Source organism: Rhinichthys klamathensis, unplaced genomic scaffold, assembly GCF_029890125.1.
Source record: "Rhinichthys klamathensis goyatoka isolate OS25496 unplaced genomic scaffold, OSU_Roscu_1.1 h1tg000111l_1, whole genome shotgun sequence".
Lineage (NCBI taxonomy): Eukaryota > Metazoa > Chordata > Actinopteri > Cypriniformes > Leuciscidae > Rhinichthys > Rhinichthys klamathensis.
The window spans coordinates 1,830,165-1,847,785 of NW_026606649.1; the positions used below are offsets into that span (position 1 = coordinate 1,830,165).

A 17,621-nucleotide genomic window follows, 5' to 3' on the forward strand; every position below is an offset into this window, starting at 1 on the left:
ACAGGCTGTGGTAGACACCATCACTTCCGCTAGAGCCCCCTCTACGAGGCGCCTTGAAGTGGAACCTGTTCGTTGTTTGGTGCTCTTCCCGCAAGGAAGACCCCCGAACTTACCCGATCAGAGTCGTGCTTTCCTTCCTGCAAGATGGGTTGGAGCGAAGGCTGTCTCCCTCCACCCTCAAAGTGTATGTTGCCGCAATAGCCGCTCATCACGATGCAGTAGATGGTAAGTCATTGGGGAAGCATGACCTGGTCATCAGATTCCTTAAGGGTGCTCGGAGGTTAAATCCGCCTCATATTCCGCACCCTTTACCCTCTTGGGACTTAGCTCTAGTGCTCAGAGCTCTTCAGAGGCCCCCTTTTGAGCCCTTAAATACTGTGGAGTTGAATATCTTGTCTATGAAGACAGCTCTTCTGTTGGCTCTGGCCTCTTTCAAGAGGGTAGGGGATCTGCAGGCATTTTCGGTCGACGAATCGTGCCTGGAGTTCGGACCGGGCCTGTCTCACGTTGTTCTGAGACCCCGGTTCGGATATGTGCCCAAGGTTCCTACCACTCCGTTTATAGATCAGGTAGTGAACCTGCAAGCGCTGCCCCCAGAGGAGGCAGACCCAGCCCTAGCTTTTCTCTGTCCCGTACGTGCTTTACGTTGTTATGTGGACAGAACGCAAAGCTTTAGGACCTCAGAGCAGCTCTTCGTCTGTTACGGAGGCCAGCAGAAGGGGAAGGCTGTCTCCAAGCAGAGGTTAGCCCACTGGCTAGTGGATGCTATCTTCCGGGCTTATGAGTCCCAGGACGTGCCTTGCCCGCCTAGGTTGACGGCACACTCCACTAGGAGTGTCGCCTCCTCCTGGGCGCTGGCGCAAGGCGCCTCGCTGGCGGACATCTGTAGAGCTGCGGGCTGGGCGACACCTAACACGTTCGCTAGATTTTATAGCTTACGTGTTGAACCTGTTTCCTCCCGTGTACTCGCTACGGCCAGTAGCGCGAGGAATTAGGTCATGTCGGCTTGCTTCGCCATTCCCGCCCTATGGGCCGGATACGTGCGCCTTTTGCTCCGTTGGTTCCCCAACAAACGGCTAACCTCGTGAGTTCCTCCATCACCCCTCCGGCACCAGGCGAGGCGGATCGCCCGGCACCAGGTCTTTTACCTCTCGTAGGAGTTGCTACTATACTGGGTGGCCTTAACAGTGGTCCCTTCGGTGACCAATTTCTTCCATGCTCTAGCTACCCTCCGGGTTAGCTCCGTGTCTTCCCCTCGACAGACCCGTTCTGTCGTCCTTGCTGAGTACGCTCCCACCCCTCGGGCTGGGACTACCTCAAGGACTGCCGCATGTTTCACTACCCTACGGGTTAGTACATACGTGTATTCCAGTGCCTCCCTTCGGGCGGGCAGGGGCTCCGCAACGTTCCCTCCTACAGGTTGGGCACGTTTTCCCAGTGTTATCCAAATCCACTGAGCGGGTCTTGCGGAACAGCAGTGTGATTCTTCCTAGCTAGCTCCCGCCGTAAAGAAAACTAAGAAACTGCTTTGGCGGGGAGCTAAGCTGGGCGCTGGAAGGGGCCAGCACCATGGCGTGTTATTAGGGATCCCAATTCGTTGGAAACTCCTCCGACGAGACGTAGGAGTTCCCTAACGAAAGGGAACGTCTCGGTTACGTATGGTAACCCTCGTTCCCTGAGTAGGGAACGGAGACGTCTCGTCCCGTCGCCATGTTTGCTGTACCTTCGCGGAGGACTGGACACCGTCCGGCTCCTCAGCGTAAAGCATATGTGTATGCGCTCGCTTCCGCTTTATACCCGCACTGGCAGGCGGGGCGCGGAATTCAAGTCCTGCATGCCAATATTCATTGGCCCGTTTTTAATTCACTCGAAGGCAATTGGTCTCCCTAGCGTGATCCCAATTCGTTGGAAACTCCTCCGACGAGACGTCTCCGTTCCCTACTCAGGGAACGAGGGTTACCATACGTAACCGAGACGTTCTGTAACAGCATGTAGTTCATTAGGTTGAATGTATGCTAATTTTTTATGTTTATCATGTAAATGCGCATTTAGTAGGGATGCTTTATTAAGTTGGTCCAGTGTTCATGACAAGTTATTTGATGTTGTGCTTTACCATTGCATTAACTGATGTTTGCTTTCTGCAATATTGTAATGCAACTAGCTTCAAACACATCTTGACAATAAAACAGCCTTCAACCACCTAATAATTCCAAGGCCATTCTTTTACAAAGGCTAGTTATTATTTCACTCTGTAAGCTTATGGCTCTAAATAATAGACAGCACCATTTCCAGCTGACCAATGCTGCATCCTTATTTGCCTATTATACTATGCTCTAGAAGTATGTACACTTTTTAGGAAAGTTTTTTTTTTTTTTTTTATTGTGTAGAGGAAGAGTAATAAAGCTTTGGGACTTACAAAATTGGAATCTGGCGCATAGTTACATGCATCCTGTCACTGTAAACCATCCAGTCAATCATCCCGTCACAGTTAACATCTTCATACAGTATATACATTACACATTATATTTAATACCATTTTTTATACCATATTGGAGAGAATACAACTAACATGTTTATCTGCCAGTTGTGGGTCTTTCATTCAGAGAGTGGGTTTTGCATAATAATGTACAGTGGCCAAAAGTATCTGTTAGGCTATTGTGCTATTTGTAACTTTATAAAAGTTTGCAATGTTGTTGCAGATGAAATATAACACAGATAACATTAAATACATATTGTTCATAAGGTTAGATATTGATTATTTATATCTCAAACATCTTTCAGGGCATCTTTACTTAACCGTCAGCCTTACATACTCCACCATACTTGTAGTTCCTTTTATTTATGATTGTAGTTCTGCACCTAATCTTTCTCCAAAGTGCAAAGGGTCGTGGGCATTACTATCAGTTAGAGTGAGCATGGATCTACACTTTAAATCTACCGGAAATAGTAGACTCTTCTAGGACTTCTGGCATACTCATCTCAACATAATATGCTTTGGGACACCTTTTAATCTCACATTATATTTAGGATGGATAGTATACACATTGGGAAGCAGGGTCTTATACATCTTGAGCATTGAGGTCAGTGGGCCAAAATAAGCAGCAAGTTAGGTAACGTCTCGGTTAAGGATGTAACCCTCGTTCCCTGAGTAGGGAACGGAGACGTTGCGTTGGATGACGACGAATGGGGTTTCGCTTAGGAAGCCTATCGACTTCGAGTACTACAAAACGAGCCAATGGCAAAGAAATGCCATGGGTCTGCGGAATTTGCATAGCGTAACTCCGCCTCACCTGGTGGGTATTTAAGTAGGACGCTGGCAGCAATTCAGGCATGTTTCTTCGCTGAGGAGCCAAGACTGAGCTCAGGCGATCCCCGCGGTACAGCGGAAAGTGGCAGGAAGACGGAACGTCTCCGTTCCCTACTCAGGGAACGAGGGTTACATCCGTAACCGAGACGTTCCCTTTCGTTGTCACTCCGAGTTCCGTCGGATGACGACCAATGGGGATACCAGTCTAATCACGCCACCTTCTCAGCTGTCTTCCAGTGCCCTGCGTAAATCTGAGGTCCCTGTCGTGAGACTAGCACGGACGAAGGACTCCAATTTAGCACAGGAATACCAAGGTACACTGGCGAGCATATCCCAGATTTTAGGGGAATATGCAATTACTGCCAACCCAGAGGGGGGGACTTAAAGAATACACATATGACCCGGAGGGATGCATATGGAGAACACTGGGGTGTCCAGCCGCAGGTGGAATATTTCAACCCCAGGGGTGGCAAGGTGGCTTGCCGAGGGAAAGACACATGCTCAGAGAGGCTTACAGTGGAAATACACATGTGGGGGTCACTCAGGGGAGGGACCATGCACACGGAAGGCACCTAGCCGACGCGCAGGCAATAGACACTGGCGCCGACGTCAGGAGTGCTGGAGGAACTCAGGGCTTTCGGGGAAGCTCACCTGAGGAGAATATCGCACGTATCCAGTCCGTGGAGTGGAGTAGCGAGCAAGCGAAGACACCTGCAGCTCTGCAGATGTCTGTTAGCGAGGCGCCATGCGCTAGAGCCCAAGAGGACGCCACACTCCGGGTGGAGTGGGCAGTCACACCAAGGGGGCACGGTCGACCTTGCTGCTGGTATGCCAAAGCAATGGCGTCCACTATCCAGTGAGACAACCTTTGCTTGGAGAGAGCCTTTCCCTTCAGCTTCCCACCATAACAGACAAAGAGCTGGTCTGAGGTCCTGAAACACTGCGTTCTGTCTACATCGATGCGGAGAGCACGTGCTGGACAGAGCAGTGCCAAGGCTGGGTCTGCCTCCTCCAGGGGCAGCGCTTGCAGGTTCACCACCTGGTCCCGGAAGGGAGTGGTAGGAACCTTGGGCACATATCCAAGCCGGGGTCTCAGGATCACGTGAGAGAAGGCCGGCCCGAATTCCAGGCACGCTTCGTCAACGGAGAATGCGTGCAGGTCCCCTACCCTCTTGATGGAGGCCAATGCAGTCAGAAGCGCTGTCTTCATAGACAGGAAGTTAAGTTCGACTGACTGCAAAGGCTCAAAGGGAGCACCCCGCAGGGCAGATAGAACCACTGCAAGGTCCCAAGAGGGTACGAGAGGAGGGCGAGGAGGATTCAGTCTCCTCGCTCCTCTCAGGAACCTGACGATCAGGTCGTGCTTCCCCACCGACTTACCTTCTATAAGATCATGCTGTGCGGCAATAGCGGTGACATAGACCTTGAGGGTGGAGGGAGACAGCCTTCGCTCCAACCCAACTTGAAGGAAGGAAAGCACGACGCTGATCGAACATCTCCGGGGGTCTACTCGGTGAGAAGAGCACCAGTTGACGAAGAGGTTCCACTTCAACGCGTAGACGTGTCTCGTGGACGACGCTCTAGCAGAAGTGATGGTAGCCACCACCGCTGGTGGTCGGGTACTCAAACCTGCCTCGTCCCGTCCAGGAGCCACACGTGGAGGCTCCAGAGATTGGGACGAGGGTGCCACAGGGTGCCCCGTCCCTGAGAAAGTAGGTCCTTCCTCAGAGGTATGGGCCAAGGAGGTGCTGTCGCGAGGAGAAAGAGTTCGGAGAACCAGGTTCGGGTGGGCCAATACGGCGCGACCAGCAAGACCTGCTCCTCGTCCTCCCTGACCTTGCGCAGGGTCTGCGCAAGAAGGCTCACTGGGGGAAACGCATATTTGCGGCCCCGCGGCCAGCTGTGCGCCAGTGCATCCGTGCCGAGCGTGCCCTCGGACAGGGAATAAAACAGGGCGCAAATGGGTCGAATCGTGAGAGGCAAACAGATCTATCTGTGCGTCCCCGACCTGGTCCCAAATCAGCTAAACCGACTGGGGATGGAGTCGCCATTCTCCAGGGAGGGGCTGAAACCACGAGAGCTCGTCTGCACAGTTCAGGGCTCCAGGAATATAAACGGCACGAAGCGACCTCAGATGCTTCTGACTCCATAAGAGGAGGTGGCGGGCGAGTTGCGACATACGGCGGGAGCGCAGACCACCTCGACGGTTGATGTACGCTACAGTCGCTGTATTGTCTGATTGGACTAGTACATGCTGGCCCCTGAGCACGGCTCGGAAGCGGCGCAGGGCGAGCTGTACAGCCAGCAACTCGAGGCAATTGATGTGCCATAGGCGGAGGGGTCCTGTCCAGGAGCCCGCGGCAGCACATCCATTGCACATGGCGCCCCAGCCCGTGGCAGAGGCATCTGTTGTTACAACAACATGCCGGGAAGCTCGTTCCAGGGGCACTCCGGCCCGTAGAAACTGAGGTTCGACCACGGGGTGAAGGTCTGACGGCAGGTCGGAGTAACTAGTACTCGGAGAGTGCCGTGTTGCTATGCCCACCTCAGGACTCGGTCGCGAAGCCAAAGCTGAAGCGGTCTCATATGAAACAATCCGAGCGGCGTTGCCGCGGCTGCAGATGCCATATGCCCCAGGAGCACCGCCGAAGAGGCCGACCTGGGATATGGGGGTGTCAAGCAGATGGGTCCACCCGACATCCTGCACATCAGACAGGTTCAGCCACAGAATGGTGGACATCACCTGACCCAGGGAGCGTTCGGCCACTTTCATCGCTCGGAGAGCAAGGTCAGTGGCGGCGCGCAGCTCATTGAAGAGCCCTGGGTCAGTCCCGCCCTCGTGCATGTCCGTGAGCATCTGGGTCTGGTAGACCAGCAGAATGGCCATGGCATGCAGTGAGGCGGCTGCCTGCCCTGTAGCGCTATAGGAATTCGCCACAAGTGTAGACGAAAAACTACAGGCTTCGGACGGGTGCTTAGGATCGCGCCGAGAGGAAGCACTCTGAGGACACAGTAGCATCGCAACAGAGCGTTCAACCGGGGGGACCCCAGTGTACCCATGGGCAGCGGCCCCGTCGAGGGAAGGAAGGGCGGAGGAGATCAACGAGGGATCGCTGGAAGACATGGGGGTCTTCGAGGATTTCGAGATCTCCTGATGCACATCCGGGAAGAAAGGCATTGGAGTGGACGCCGACAGGAGTCAGCGGCCACACCCAAAACCAATCGCCCAGCAGCGAGCGCTCGGACAGGGTGAAAGGTTCCACTCTAGTCCGATGCTCGCAGCGGCCCGGGAAAGCATGGCCGTCATCTCAGGATCTGACTCGACAAATGCCATATGCACACAGCACACCCGAAAGTGGCAGCACTGTCGAATCTTCACTTCCTGAAGATTCTAGCCCGCGCTGTGATGCTGCGATGGACAACAGATCCGATTCTGGAGCGTCAAGGGAAACCCGCGGGGCATCCGAAAATAGACCCGGGGAATCCCCTGAACACTCGCGGGTTGCGTCACTGAAGAGGGGGGCATGGTCCACGGACAAACAGTCGGCGGATTTGTTCCACACTCACACCCTCAGGTCACCCTGGCCACCAGCCGAAGTAGCACCTCACGTGGAGAGTGTTAGATCGGGGTGTGGATGAGGGGACTCTTTCTCTAACGAGATCATTGAGTCTCGACCGTAATGACGTGATGGTCACGTTCCCGCGGGGAGAACGTGAGTCATCCACAAACGCTGCTCTAGCGTGATCAAGCCCAAGCACGCAGAGCAGAGAATGTGTCCATCAAAATCGGAAATGAGTCGACCGCAACCAGAAATGCACGGGCGAGCCGTCTTTAAAAAGACGGCTCGTGCGTGCGAGCTCTTTTGTGAGAGGAGAAAAAAACTTCGCGATGTTGAAGCGAGCAGGGAGAAACACACTCATTGGAAGATCACTGCACAGATCAGCAGGCAATGTGAACTCGCTGCAGATCGCCGTCACACCAACACCGGAGAGAGTGGCTCGTCTCGTAGAGTGAAGTCAGAAATGGCTGTGGAGTGAAGAGATGCTCTTGGCTCCGAAGCGAAAACATGCCTGAATTGCTGCCAGCGTCCTCCTTAAATACCCACGAGGTGAGGCGGAGTTACGCTATGCAAATTCCGCAGACCCATGGCATTTCATTGCCATTGGCTCGTTTTGTAGTACTCGAAGTCGATAGGCTTCCTAAGCGAAACCCCATTCGTCGTCATCCGACGGAACTCGGAGTGACAACGAAAGGGAACTATTTATTTAACTAATTATTATTTTAATTACCACTGCCAATGATTCTTTAGTTTTTCAAAGCGTAGTTTATTATAAAGGGTTATGCTGGTGATAAATATGTCACTTGTTCAATAATGCTACAGATTTTGTTTATTGTCTCCAAATATGCATATTTTTTGAAAAAAAGAAATAAAAGAAACAACAAAGAAAAACTTAATTTGCCAATTTCTTATTAATTATAATGTCCTTTTATTTGACTTTAGGGTTATCATAATTGAGTTTAAAGCTGCTGAAATCAGGAAACACCTTTAAAATAACCTTAATCAGATTTGCATCTTTTTCACTCACAATGCCATTACTGAGGATTTATATGAGTCAGACTTTTAACAGACCCTGTCGTTTCAATCTAGGACACATTATGCAAAGTACATGTCAAAACTCAATTGCTTTTGACCGCTCCTTTCCTTTTTTCGATGCAAAAATATAAATTGTACAATGAATATTTTGGTAGAAATACTGTACTATTTAAAGATGTTTAGACATCCACACTTGAATTACCTTAACAGGAAAACCAAAGAATAAATGGCACAAAAATAAGCAGAAAATAAATATTCAATCTTTATTTTCAACCAAATATTTAGATGGGCATTGCTATACATGGGCATTGATCCAATGTGCTATTTCTATGTAACAGAAAGCTATATGAACAAAGCGAGAATGAAACTGCAACTCCCCTGCAACTTGTTTTATCCCCTTTTTAGTAAATGCAAATGCTGGTGGTTTAGTTTCAAAAAGCTTAAAGAAAGAAAAAAATGGAAGCACATTATTGATCTTGCTATGGCAAATACATCCCATCATGGACACGCCTTGGGAAACAACATAACTTCCCCTCTACTTCATTAATATCCCAAACAAATTCTTTAGAATTTTCCTGAACATTCTGGTATGAAGATATGATCCAAACATTCCCCCATCTATTTTTGCTAGCATAAAATTCAAAGAATTAATCAAAATAGTCCTGTGAAAAACCAATAATCAATCCTTTTAAAATTATTGCATAAAAAAGGGGAGAAATTTTAAATAAAATAAAAGAAGGAAATTATTTTATTAGCCTGATTTCACAACTATTTTTTTTAACCGATATGCTGAAGATATTTTATCATGCAAAATGTGAAATAAAAGAAGTACAGGTCCTGGATAACTGAGTATTACAGGGTCTCTACTGCAATACTGCACACATACCAGCTGAGCAGAGAAAATATTGTGTGGTGAAAGACTAGAGGAGTCAACTGAACCAAGACTTGATAAGAATTTTGAAAAGGTGGACATAAAAAAAAGTTCTGGGTAAGTAACATCTTGAAAGAAGTCTCGTAAAGAAAAAGAATGGGGAAAAAAGTAAAAAAAACATGATATGTTCTAAACAGATATGTGACCCGTCACGGAAACCAGGGACACAAGTCGGCAGCACAACTTGCGAGCAAAATGAGAAAGAAGCGTTTTTTTCCAAAATTGGTGATTTCCGCTTTTTTGCAGAATCTGTTAGTTGAGATCATGAAGAAGCCTCTCCATGTTTGAGATAACAGTATTGGTATATTTAAAACGTACATTTTGAGGTTGAAATCGGCTTGTTTTTCTGAGATTCTAGCATGCAGTAGGGGCGTGTCATTGTCTGTGTGTATTTCCATACTGAATAGCCGCCGGCGCTTTTGCTCCCCGCCCCCCCAACAGCGTGCTACTTATTATGCAGCACTCTGGCCGGCTCTATCTGATATCAAAATTCAATGAAGATCGATGCCGCAAAGATTGTCGCAGACGAGCTGAACCGTGGCAGTTACACCGAAAATGTTTTCGCCGCACTTTGTGGGCTCGGGAAACTGAACCGGAGGTATGGGCGCGGCGCGCGCACCCTCTGTGCTTGAATACGGCGGCTCGGCTCGCTGACAGCGGTGGCTAACTGTTTCATATTATGTGACGTCCCGATTGCTTTGAATGGGGAACGTTTTGTGAACAGGGAACAGACTTAATGGACTGGCAACAATCTCCATAGAACATGAACTGGCACAGAGAATCGAAATAGAGGATGCAGTTAAGACCTTTGCTGCGATGAAGGCCTGCCGTGCGCGTTTCTGAAACGTAAGTTAAGCTTTATTTGCTCCTTAGTCGTTATGTAAGATGCTGAACCTGCTGATGATATAATATGCTTGCGGACATTTCATTTGTGTGTGTATACGCACATAAGAAAGTGGTGTAAAGAGATTTGCAACAGTAATCTGAGGAGGAAATATGATTATTTGGAAAATTCCTGTCATGACTGCTTAAAGAAAAATGCCAGCAGGCATTTACCTCCTGCATAAACTTTAATATTGTTGACATTTTGGGCACACGCGCGTTGCGCACTATTTGCGTTATTTGTAGGCCTATGGCTTATTGGTCTTTGTGTGTTGTTGCTTGTTTTGCGTTATATGTATATGGCATATTGGTCTTTGTGTGTTGTTGCTGGTAAACGTTGCAAATAGAGGGGCAGCACAATTGTTTTTCGCCTAGAGCGGCAGAAGTGCATTCGCCGGTCCTGGGGGTGAGTTTGCATTAAACATTAAAGTTTGTCGTTTTGTTTTAATTCTAAGAACACGTACATGTTATCTCATGTTTAGTCTGTTTAGACCTTCCCATACCTACCTATTGTTATTAGCTAGCTCAGGAAAGAAAAAAAAAAGCTGTAAAGCACAGGGAGAGCTTTACAGGGGGTATGGCTTATCTAAATGAGATGTAAATGAGCCCTATTGTCACTCCCAGCAGCAGAGAGAGGTGAGAACTGCACATTTTTCGAGGCGGTTTTCTCCACTTTTAGTTTTTTTGAGTGCCTAACTTCAAATGGCTACAACTTCTCCAAATATTATCAGATTTCCATGTGTTACACATCGTTGGAAAGCTTGGAGACCACACTTTCAGAATCTGTCAATAACTCAAAATGCTCCAGAACGACTTGTGTCCCTAGTTTCCGTAACTGGTCACATATGCTTCTTCATTATGAGACGGGGTTAACATACTGAAGTTGGATCAGACAATGACACAATTTTTGTCATGTTGTGTTAAATGTCAAGTTAAATGAGAATACTGACAAGATAGCTTTGGTAACAAATTGCAGTTCATCTATAGGATGAATTATCATCCACATATCTTAGGCTGCTTAATACAACACAATTTCATACCACCCCTAACCCTAACCAGCCAAAGTATTATTGTAGGATGATATCTACCTACAATACAATTTCCAAGAGACGTTCAAGTGCAAAAGGCAATATTAAAGGAGCATTTCACCCATTTCAACATTCATCTTTATTTAAAAATTTTTTTTTGAATTTGGTGCCCTCTTGACCGAGAAAAGACAGAAAATAACTTTAGGGCACATTTGTATGTAAGACAACAACTCCCACAATGCACCACATTGCACAGCTCCGCGAGCCACTCCCACTAATCCAGAACAACACAAACATCAGAGAAATCACTCTTCCGTCTACAAGGCTAGCTGCCACCAGAGTTTGAAATTCATTTTACACAAAATTTCTAGTTAGTTGGCAAACTCATTAGTGAATTACTCCTTGTTTGTATTTCTTTCTATATGGTGAATTATTGCATGATACCGGTGGTTCACATCACGACACAAACGTCCGTGTGCTCGTCTGATTCAGAGATTTCGTCCAGGAGAAATTGCCATCGTTGAAATTCTCTGCAGCAGACGGACTCTGTGTCCGTAGCGCACAGCGAGAGCACAGGCACCAGCAGTCCGCCTCAGCTCGAGCCAGTCTGGGCTCCTCATCCGCGACAGGCAGGTCTTCTGCCTCGACTGCAGAAGCCGCAGCAGCCGCCTCCTGTTCCTCCATCAGCCTCAGCTGCTCTTCACTATATTGCGGCTCGTAAAGATAGCCTCGAACATCGGATTCGAGCAGCAGATTTTCAAAATCCTCAAAATTCTTCCATATCATGTTTAGTTTCTTCTGTCATTGTCGTTACGTCCTATCTCCACAGCGCTTGTTAGCTTAGCTTCCAAACAAGATGGCAGATATTGATTTCAGTATCTGCAAGTGAAGTCCCACCAACTGATCTGTGATAGGTCTGTAGCGTGAGTGGGTCCCACCCCCTGGATAAATGATGAGCTAGTGTTTGTAGTCTCAACCCTTATACAAAGAAATGCGACTTCCTGCTTTTTATGACGCAAAATGACGATTTTTACGTCATAAAAAGCAGGAAGTGGAACACTTAAATCATTATTTCTCCCATCTCAGGGGAAAATAAGGGAATAAACCATGACCATTCAAAAAAATGACTGGGTTTCTAAAGATACAAAGCTTAATGCAAATGGGTGAAGTGTCCCTTTAAGAATTGGGTAACAAGAACTCAAAAAGAACAAAATTACAACACTTGCCTCTCTCTGCCGTACGGTGCACCAGGTGTTTGACTAACCAGTCACGATGTTTTACATCGTGACTGAGGTAGCAAGCCATCCCGAAAACAGTACTGATGTTATAAAATCCTCCCCAGCCAGAAAGGCCACAGCTGTTACAAAACAACCACATGAGTATGCAGGTGTACAAATACATTCGCACAAAAATGCCTCCCCAAAAATCACAGATGAACAGAACATAACTTTCTATCTATTCCACAAATGAATATCCTCAGAGTGTTTCCCCACAATAAGTACAATCAAAAATCCAAAAAACAAACAAAAAAACAACAACTATTGTCTGTTCACCTGTAAGCCCTAGCAAGAGTAATAGCTTATTATATATATATATATATATATATATATATATATATATATATATATATATATATATATATATATATATAGATGAAAGAAGAAAAATGCTGAGTTGCAAAAAAACAACAACAAAAACAATGACAAAAACAAACAAACAAAAATGGCTATTTCATAAAACACTCATACATTTTGCGTTAACTAATTTCAGTCTCTTCTAAAATACATATTTTCAAACATTTTTAGTAAATCATCATTTAAGAGTTTATAAAGATAGGATATACCACTTGTTCCTAACTGGACGGTTTTGGAGTAGGGCTATGAGGAGCTCAATGCACGTGCACAGCATAACAAAGCTGATCACAGGCGGAGAGAGCTTTGGCAAAGCTTGAGGGAGTGGCAGCCATGTCCCCCAAACCTCTCTGAAGGGGTCAAAGGTCAAGGATTATGGGTCTATAGGTGAGGAGTGGGCAGGAAGAAGTCGTGCTTGTAAGCCACCCATCAAGGCATTAGGGATACAGGGTAGAGAATAGGTTGATTAACGGGGATGGTATAGACCTCACATGGACTCAAACTCATCAATACGCTGCTTGGTGTTGCCCTGGCGGATCTGGCGTAGGGTCTTGTATTTATCCCGGCCAGCCTTCAGATTCTCTGCATGCAACACGTCATTTTGGGTCTTCTTGGAATCGTCGCGGGCCTGGGCCAATTCTGAGCTCAAGGCCTGTAATGAAGACAATGTGTAAGCTGCAGGTATATAATCCTTTTTATTTGTACTTATTCATTAGGCATGCACAATACTGAATTTTTGCCAACATCCGATATGCTGATATTTGTCAACAAATTTTTGCCGATAACTGATGCTGATACAATACACATTTCCCTTTTTACCAATAACCTTGTTAGAACTAAATAAACAATGAGTACAATGCAAGCTACTTTTTTCAGACAGATGCAGTTGAAACCAAAACATTTTCTTTGACGATTTTGACATTTGTCGATGGTCTACAGCAATGGAGTCGTTAACGTGATTCTCTTTTAGAAATAAAAGTTCTAGATAAAAGTTCTAAAATTCATTTAGAGCTCTTCTGATTAAAGTTATTTTCATCATCTGTTTGAACAAATTTTATTAACTATACATTAATAAATTTATTCTGTTGACAGGTATCGCAAACCAGGTATCATATTCCCGTTCAAGGCCAAAATCTTATTCACCATACTGCATAAGTTCACTTCAAGATGACCACACTGCTGATGTGATCTTATCACTAGCGCTCCTTGCACATGCAAGTCATTGCAGGCGCATATTCAACTCATCATCTTATTGGCAAGGCATATCGGCATAATAGAGCTGATGCTGATATTCAGTGGTGGACATAGGTGCCAGAGGAACTACGGTGTCCCACGGTGCCAGAGGAACTGCATAGGTGCTTCCGGTGGCCTGGAGTGCTATCTCATCTAGACTTTGTTGACTGATTGGATCTGTGCTCGAGGATCGATTGCTCCTGTCTGCCTGCTGCTGAGTGGTTTGCGTATGTTAGCTCCGTATTGCTTTCTGTTTTGAATCTTTATTTACTATCATTCTGTGTTGTTTATATTGCTAATTATATCTTACTCATCACCACCCATTAATCTGACATCGCTAGCTTCTATCTAAATCGTTATATTAGCACAACACGCTAGTAATTTCGCTAGTCTGCACATCACGCTAGTAACTCGCTAGCCTGTTAATGCGCCATCCGTGCCTGCGGTCTTTATTTATTTATTTTTTCTTGTGCGCCTTTTACGGATCCATATAACTGTGGTAAATATAGGATCAGTCAACGGTGAGTAATGTCTTCTCCTGTTATTGTCACTTGCACTTCATGTCACATGTATAGTATAGCCTTCTCTGTCAGCAATATAGGATTTACATGTGATAAGTGCAGGGAGACAGTCAGGCTGATGGAGAAGATTTCAGAACTAGAGACACGCATCCAAACTTTAATTGAGGTTAATTGTATGAGTGCAAGGGCTTTAGATACTGCTTTGGATGCGACTAGCTTAGTGACCTCTGTACATTGTTCGATTCCGGCTGTAGAGCAGCCGGGCAACTGGGTGACCGTGAGATGCTGTAGTCGTGGGACAAAACACCGCTCTTCCGTTCAGATTACAACATTAAACCGGTTCTCCACACTCAGTGAAACACCCACTGAGAATCTTGTTGAATGTGCCCTAGTTATTGGCGATTCTATTACACGGAACGTGAAAATACCAGCCACCATAGTCACATGTTTGCCGGAAGCCAGAGCGCCTGACATCAAAGCAAATTTGTACAGTAGTACAGTACAGTATTTCTACCAAAATATTCATTGTACAATTTATATTTTTGTATCGAAAAGTGCTGGCTAATACTAAACGGAAATTCTCTAAGATTATTATTCACGTCGGCACTAATGATGTTCGACTTCCCCAGTCGGAGAACACTAAAATTAACATTAAAGAGGTGTGTGAACTTGCAAGTACGATGTCAGGCACTGTAATTTGCTCTGGCCCCCTTCCTGTTCGAAGGAGTGATGAGATAGTTAGGAGACTGTCCTCACTCAATGGAGACTATTATTTATAGGTATTACGAATAATTATTACTAATACGAATAAATACCTAGGGTTGTGTTTGTTTTCTTCTAAGAGTGTTGAAAAGTAATATAACACAACCCTAGGTATTTATTCGGACACCACTTAGACAGCCATGTCTAAGTGGTGTCCGCAAAATAATATAGAGTTCATAGACAATTGGAAAAGTTTTTGGGGTAGACCTGACCTGTTGAAAAGAGATGGTATTCATCCCTCCTGGGATGGTGCTGCTCTTCTCTCTAGTAATATGGCACATAGTCATAGAGCTCAAACATGACAATCAGGGGCTCAGGTCAGGAAGCAGACAGACTGGCTAAACTGACCGTCTGCTAGCTGTCTCACGTCACTGAGGTCAGATAAATCCCATCACAAAGAGTCTCTTTCACCTAGATATCATTATACAGAGACTGTATCTGTTCCCCGAATTAGGAAATACAAAAAACTCCCAAACCCATTTAAGGGTAAAAATTGGATTGATGTTCAACAAATAAAAATACAAATATAATGCAGATGAACAAATGATAAAGCTTGGGTTGCTGAATATTAGATCCCTTTCTTCAAAAGCACTTTTTGTTAATGATATGATTACAGACTTGATTACCTAGATGTGCTGTGTTTGACAGAAACTTGGGTAAAACCAGACAATTACATTACTTTAAATTAGTCCACCCGGCAAGATTATTACTATAAACACGAGGCTTGTTTAAAAGGAAAAGGGGGAGGTATTACTGTAATTTATAGCAATATCTTCAGTATTACTCAGAAATCTAGTTTCAAATATAATTCATTTGAAGTGATGGTGCTTTCTGTAACGTTATGTGGTGTAGTATAAATCCCGTTCGACTTTTGTGCTGGCTAATGTATACAGGCCACCAGGGCACAATTCAGATTTTATCAAAGAATTTACTGATTTTCTATCAGAGTTAGTACTGGCTGCAGATAAAGTCCTAATTGTTGGTGATTTTAATATCCATGTAGATAATGAAAAAGATGCATTGGGATTGGCATTTAAAGACATTCCGAACTCTATTGGAGTTAGACAACACGTGCCAGGACCTACTCATTGTCGTAATCATACTTTAGATCTAATATTGTCACATGGAATGAATGTTGATGCCGCTGAAATTCTGCAGCAGAGTGATGACATCTCAGATCATTTTTTTAATCTCATGTATACTTATTTTAGCCAAGGCTGCAAAACCGATTCTGTGTTATAAATATGGTAGAACTATCACTTCTGACACTAAAGATTGCTTTATAAATAATCTTCCTGATCAGTTTCATTTCGTTAGGATCCCAGATAGCTTAGAAGAACTCGATGTTGCAACATAAATGATTGACACTCTCTTTTCCAGCACTTTAGACACAATTGCTCCATTGCGCTTAAAGAAGATTAAAGAAAATAGTCCAGAGCGTAGCTGGAAGAAATCAAAATGAGAATTTTTTCGCATTTCGTTGAGAGAGAGCACGATTGCGTACAGAAAGGCCTTAAAAACTGCTAGATCTGCTTATTTTTCAACACTCTTAGAAGAAAACAAACACAACCCTAGGTATTTATTCGCAACAGTAGCTAAATTAACGACGTTTTCAAACAGCACAGCAGTAATGACTTTATGAACTTCTTTACTTACAAGATTGATAATATTAGAGAGAAAATTATAACTATGCAACCGTCTGCTACAGTATCACATCGGACGTGATAGTCTCCCTGAGGAAAAATTCCATTCATTCATTGCTATAGGAGAGGAAGAAATGTCTAAACTCGTTAAATCATCTAAATCAACAACATGTATGTTAGACCCTATACTGACTAAGCTATTGAAAGAGATCCTTCCAGAGGTCATAGATCCTCTTCTTAAAGTGTAAATTGCAGGTAAAAAATTTCACGAAGATAATGCAATGTGCTTACTAAACATAAAGATAAGAACCGTCCACCATTGTTTTTTTATGTTTTTTATACCAAAATGCTGAATATAATATGAAAAGTTGGTACGTTTTACAGTGCTTTTAAGCACGCCCCCTCCCTTCCACTAGCTGGGCGTGACGTCATAAAAGGTACTCCAAGCTTTTACTGTCTATGCTACAAGCCTAGAGTTACGTTATATTGGAGACCTAGCTAGCAAAAATGGTTAACTATTGTGTTTGTGCGGGATGTACGAATACATCAAAAACGGGGGAGAGGCTCCACAAGTTACCCAAGGACAAACGGCTGATTCGTGCCTGTAAGTGTTAGCATAACTTACCCGAGGTAGAGCTTAGATCGGGCCCAAAAAAATCAAGCAAGACCCTACCCGAGCCCGCTGTGTCCGAGCCCGGTCCGGCCCTGCCCGTCACATTAACTGTAATTATGAGCCCGAGCCCGGTTTAAACCCGACTATTTTTTAATACGTGGGTCGTTATAACTGACGTTCTCAACTACTTTCTATATTACTTTCTCCCGCCCGCAACATGTATGTTTTGTCCCGCTCCCGCCCACAAAAAGACTTTTTTCTGTACCTCCAAATACTTTCAAGTTAGCCTACGTGTCGCCACCATACACATCAGCATAAATGCTCCTGATAAATTATTCGTTATAAAGCATTAACACACAAACCACTGTTATAACATAAAAGCAAGCAGCTACTGCGTGCATGGTTTGGCATGCCTGATGCACGCTCCCATAATAATTCCTAAAAAGCTGACATCAGTTCATTGCGATCTCACACA

The 17,621-nt window shown here is 45.2% G+C and overlaps 1 protein-coding gene across 1 annotated transcript in view; it reads right to left on the bottom strand.

Moving 5' to 3' along the window:
* Positions 1–12,861: 12,861 nt before the first annotated feature.
* The window catches only part of LOC130087734 (radixin), a 553,959-nt gene continuing 549,199 nt past the window's right edge, over positions 12,862–17,621 (bottom strand). The window contains exon 14 of the mRNA XM_056254217.1: positions 12,862–13,026. Coding sequence (XP_056110192.1) covers positions 12,862–13,026 — 165 coding nt within the window. The remainder of the gene's footprint in view (positions 13,027–17,621) is intronic.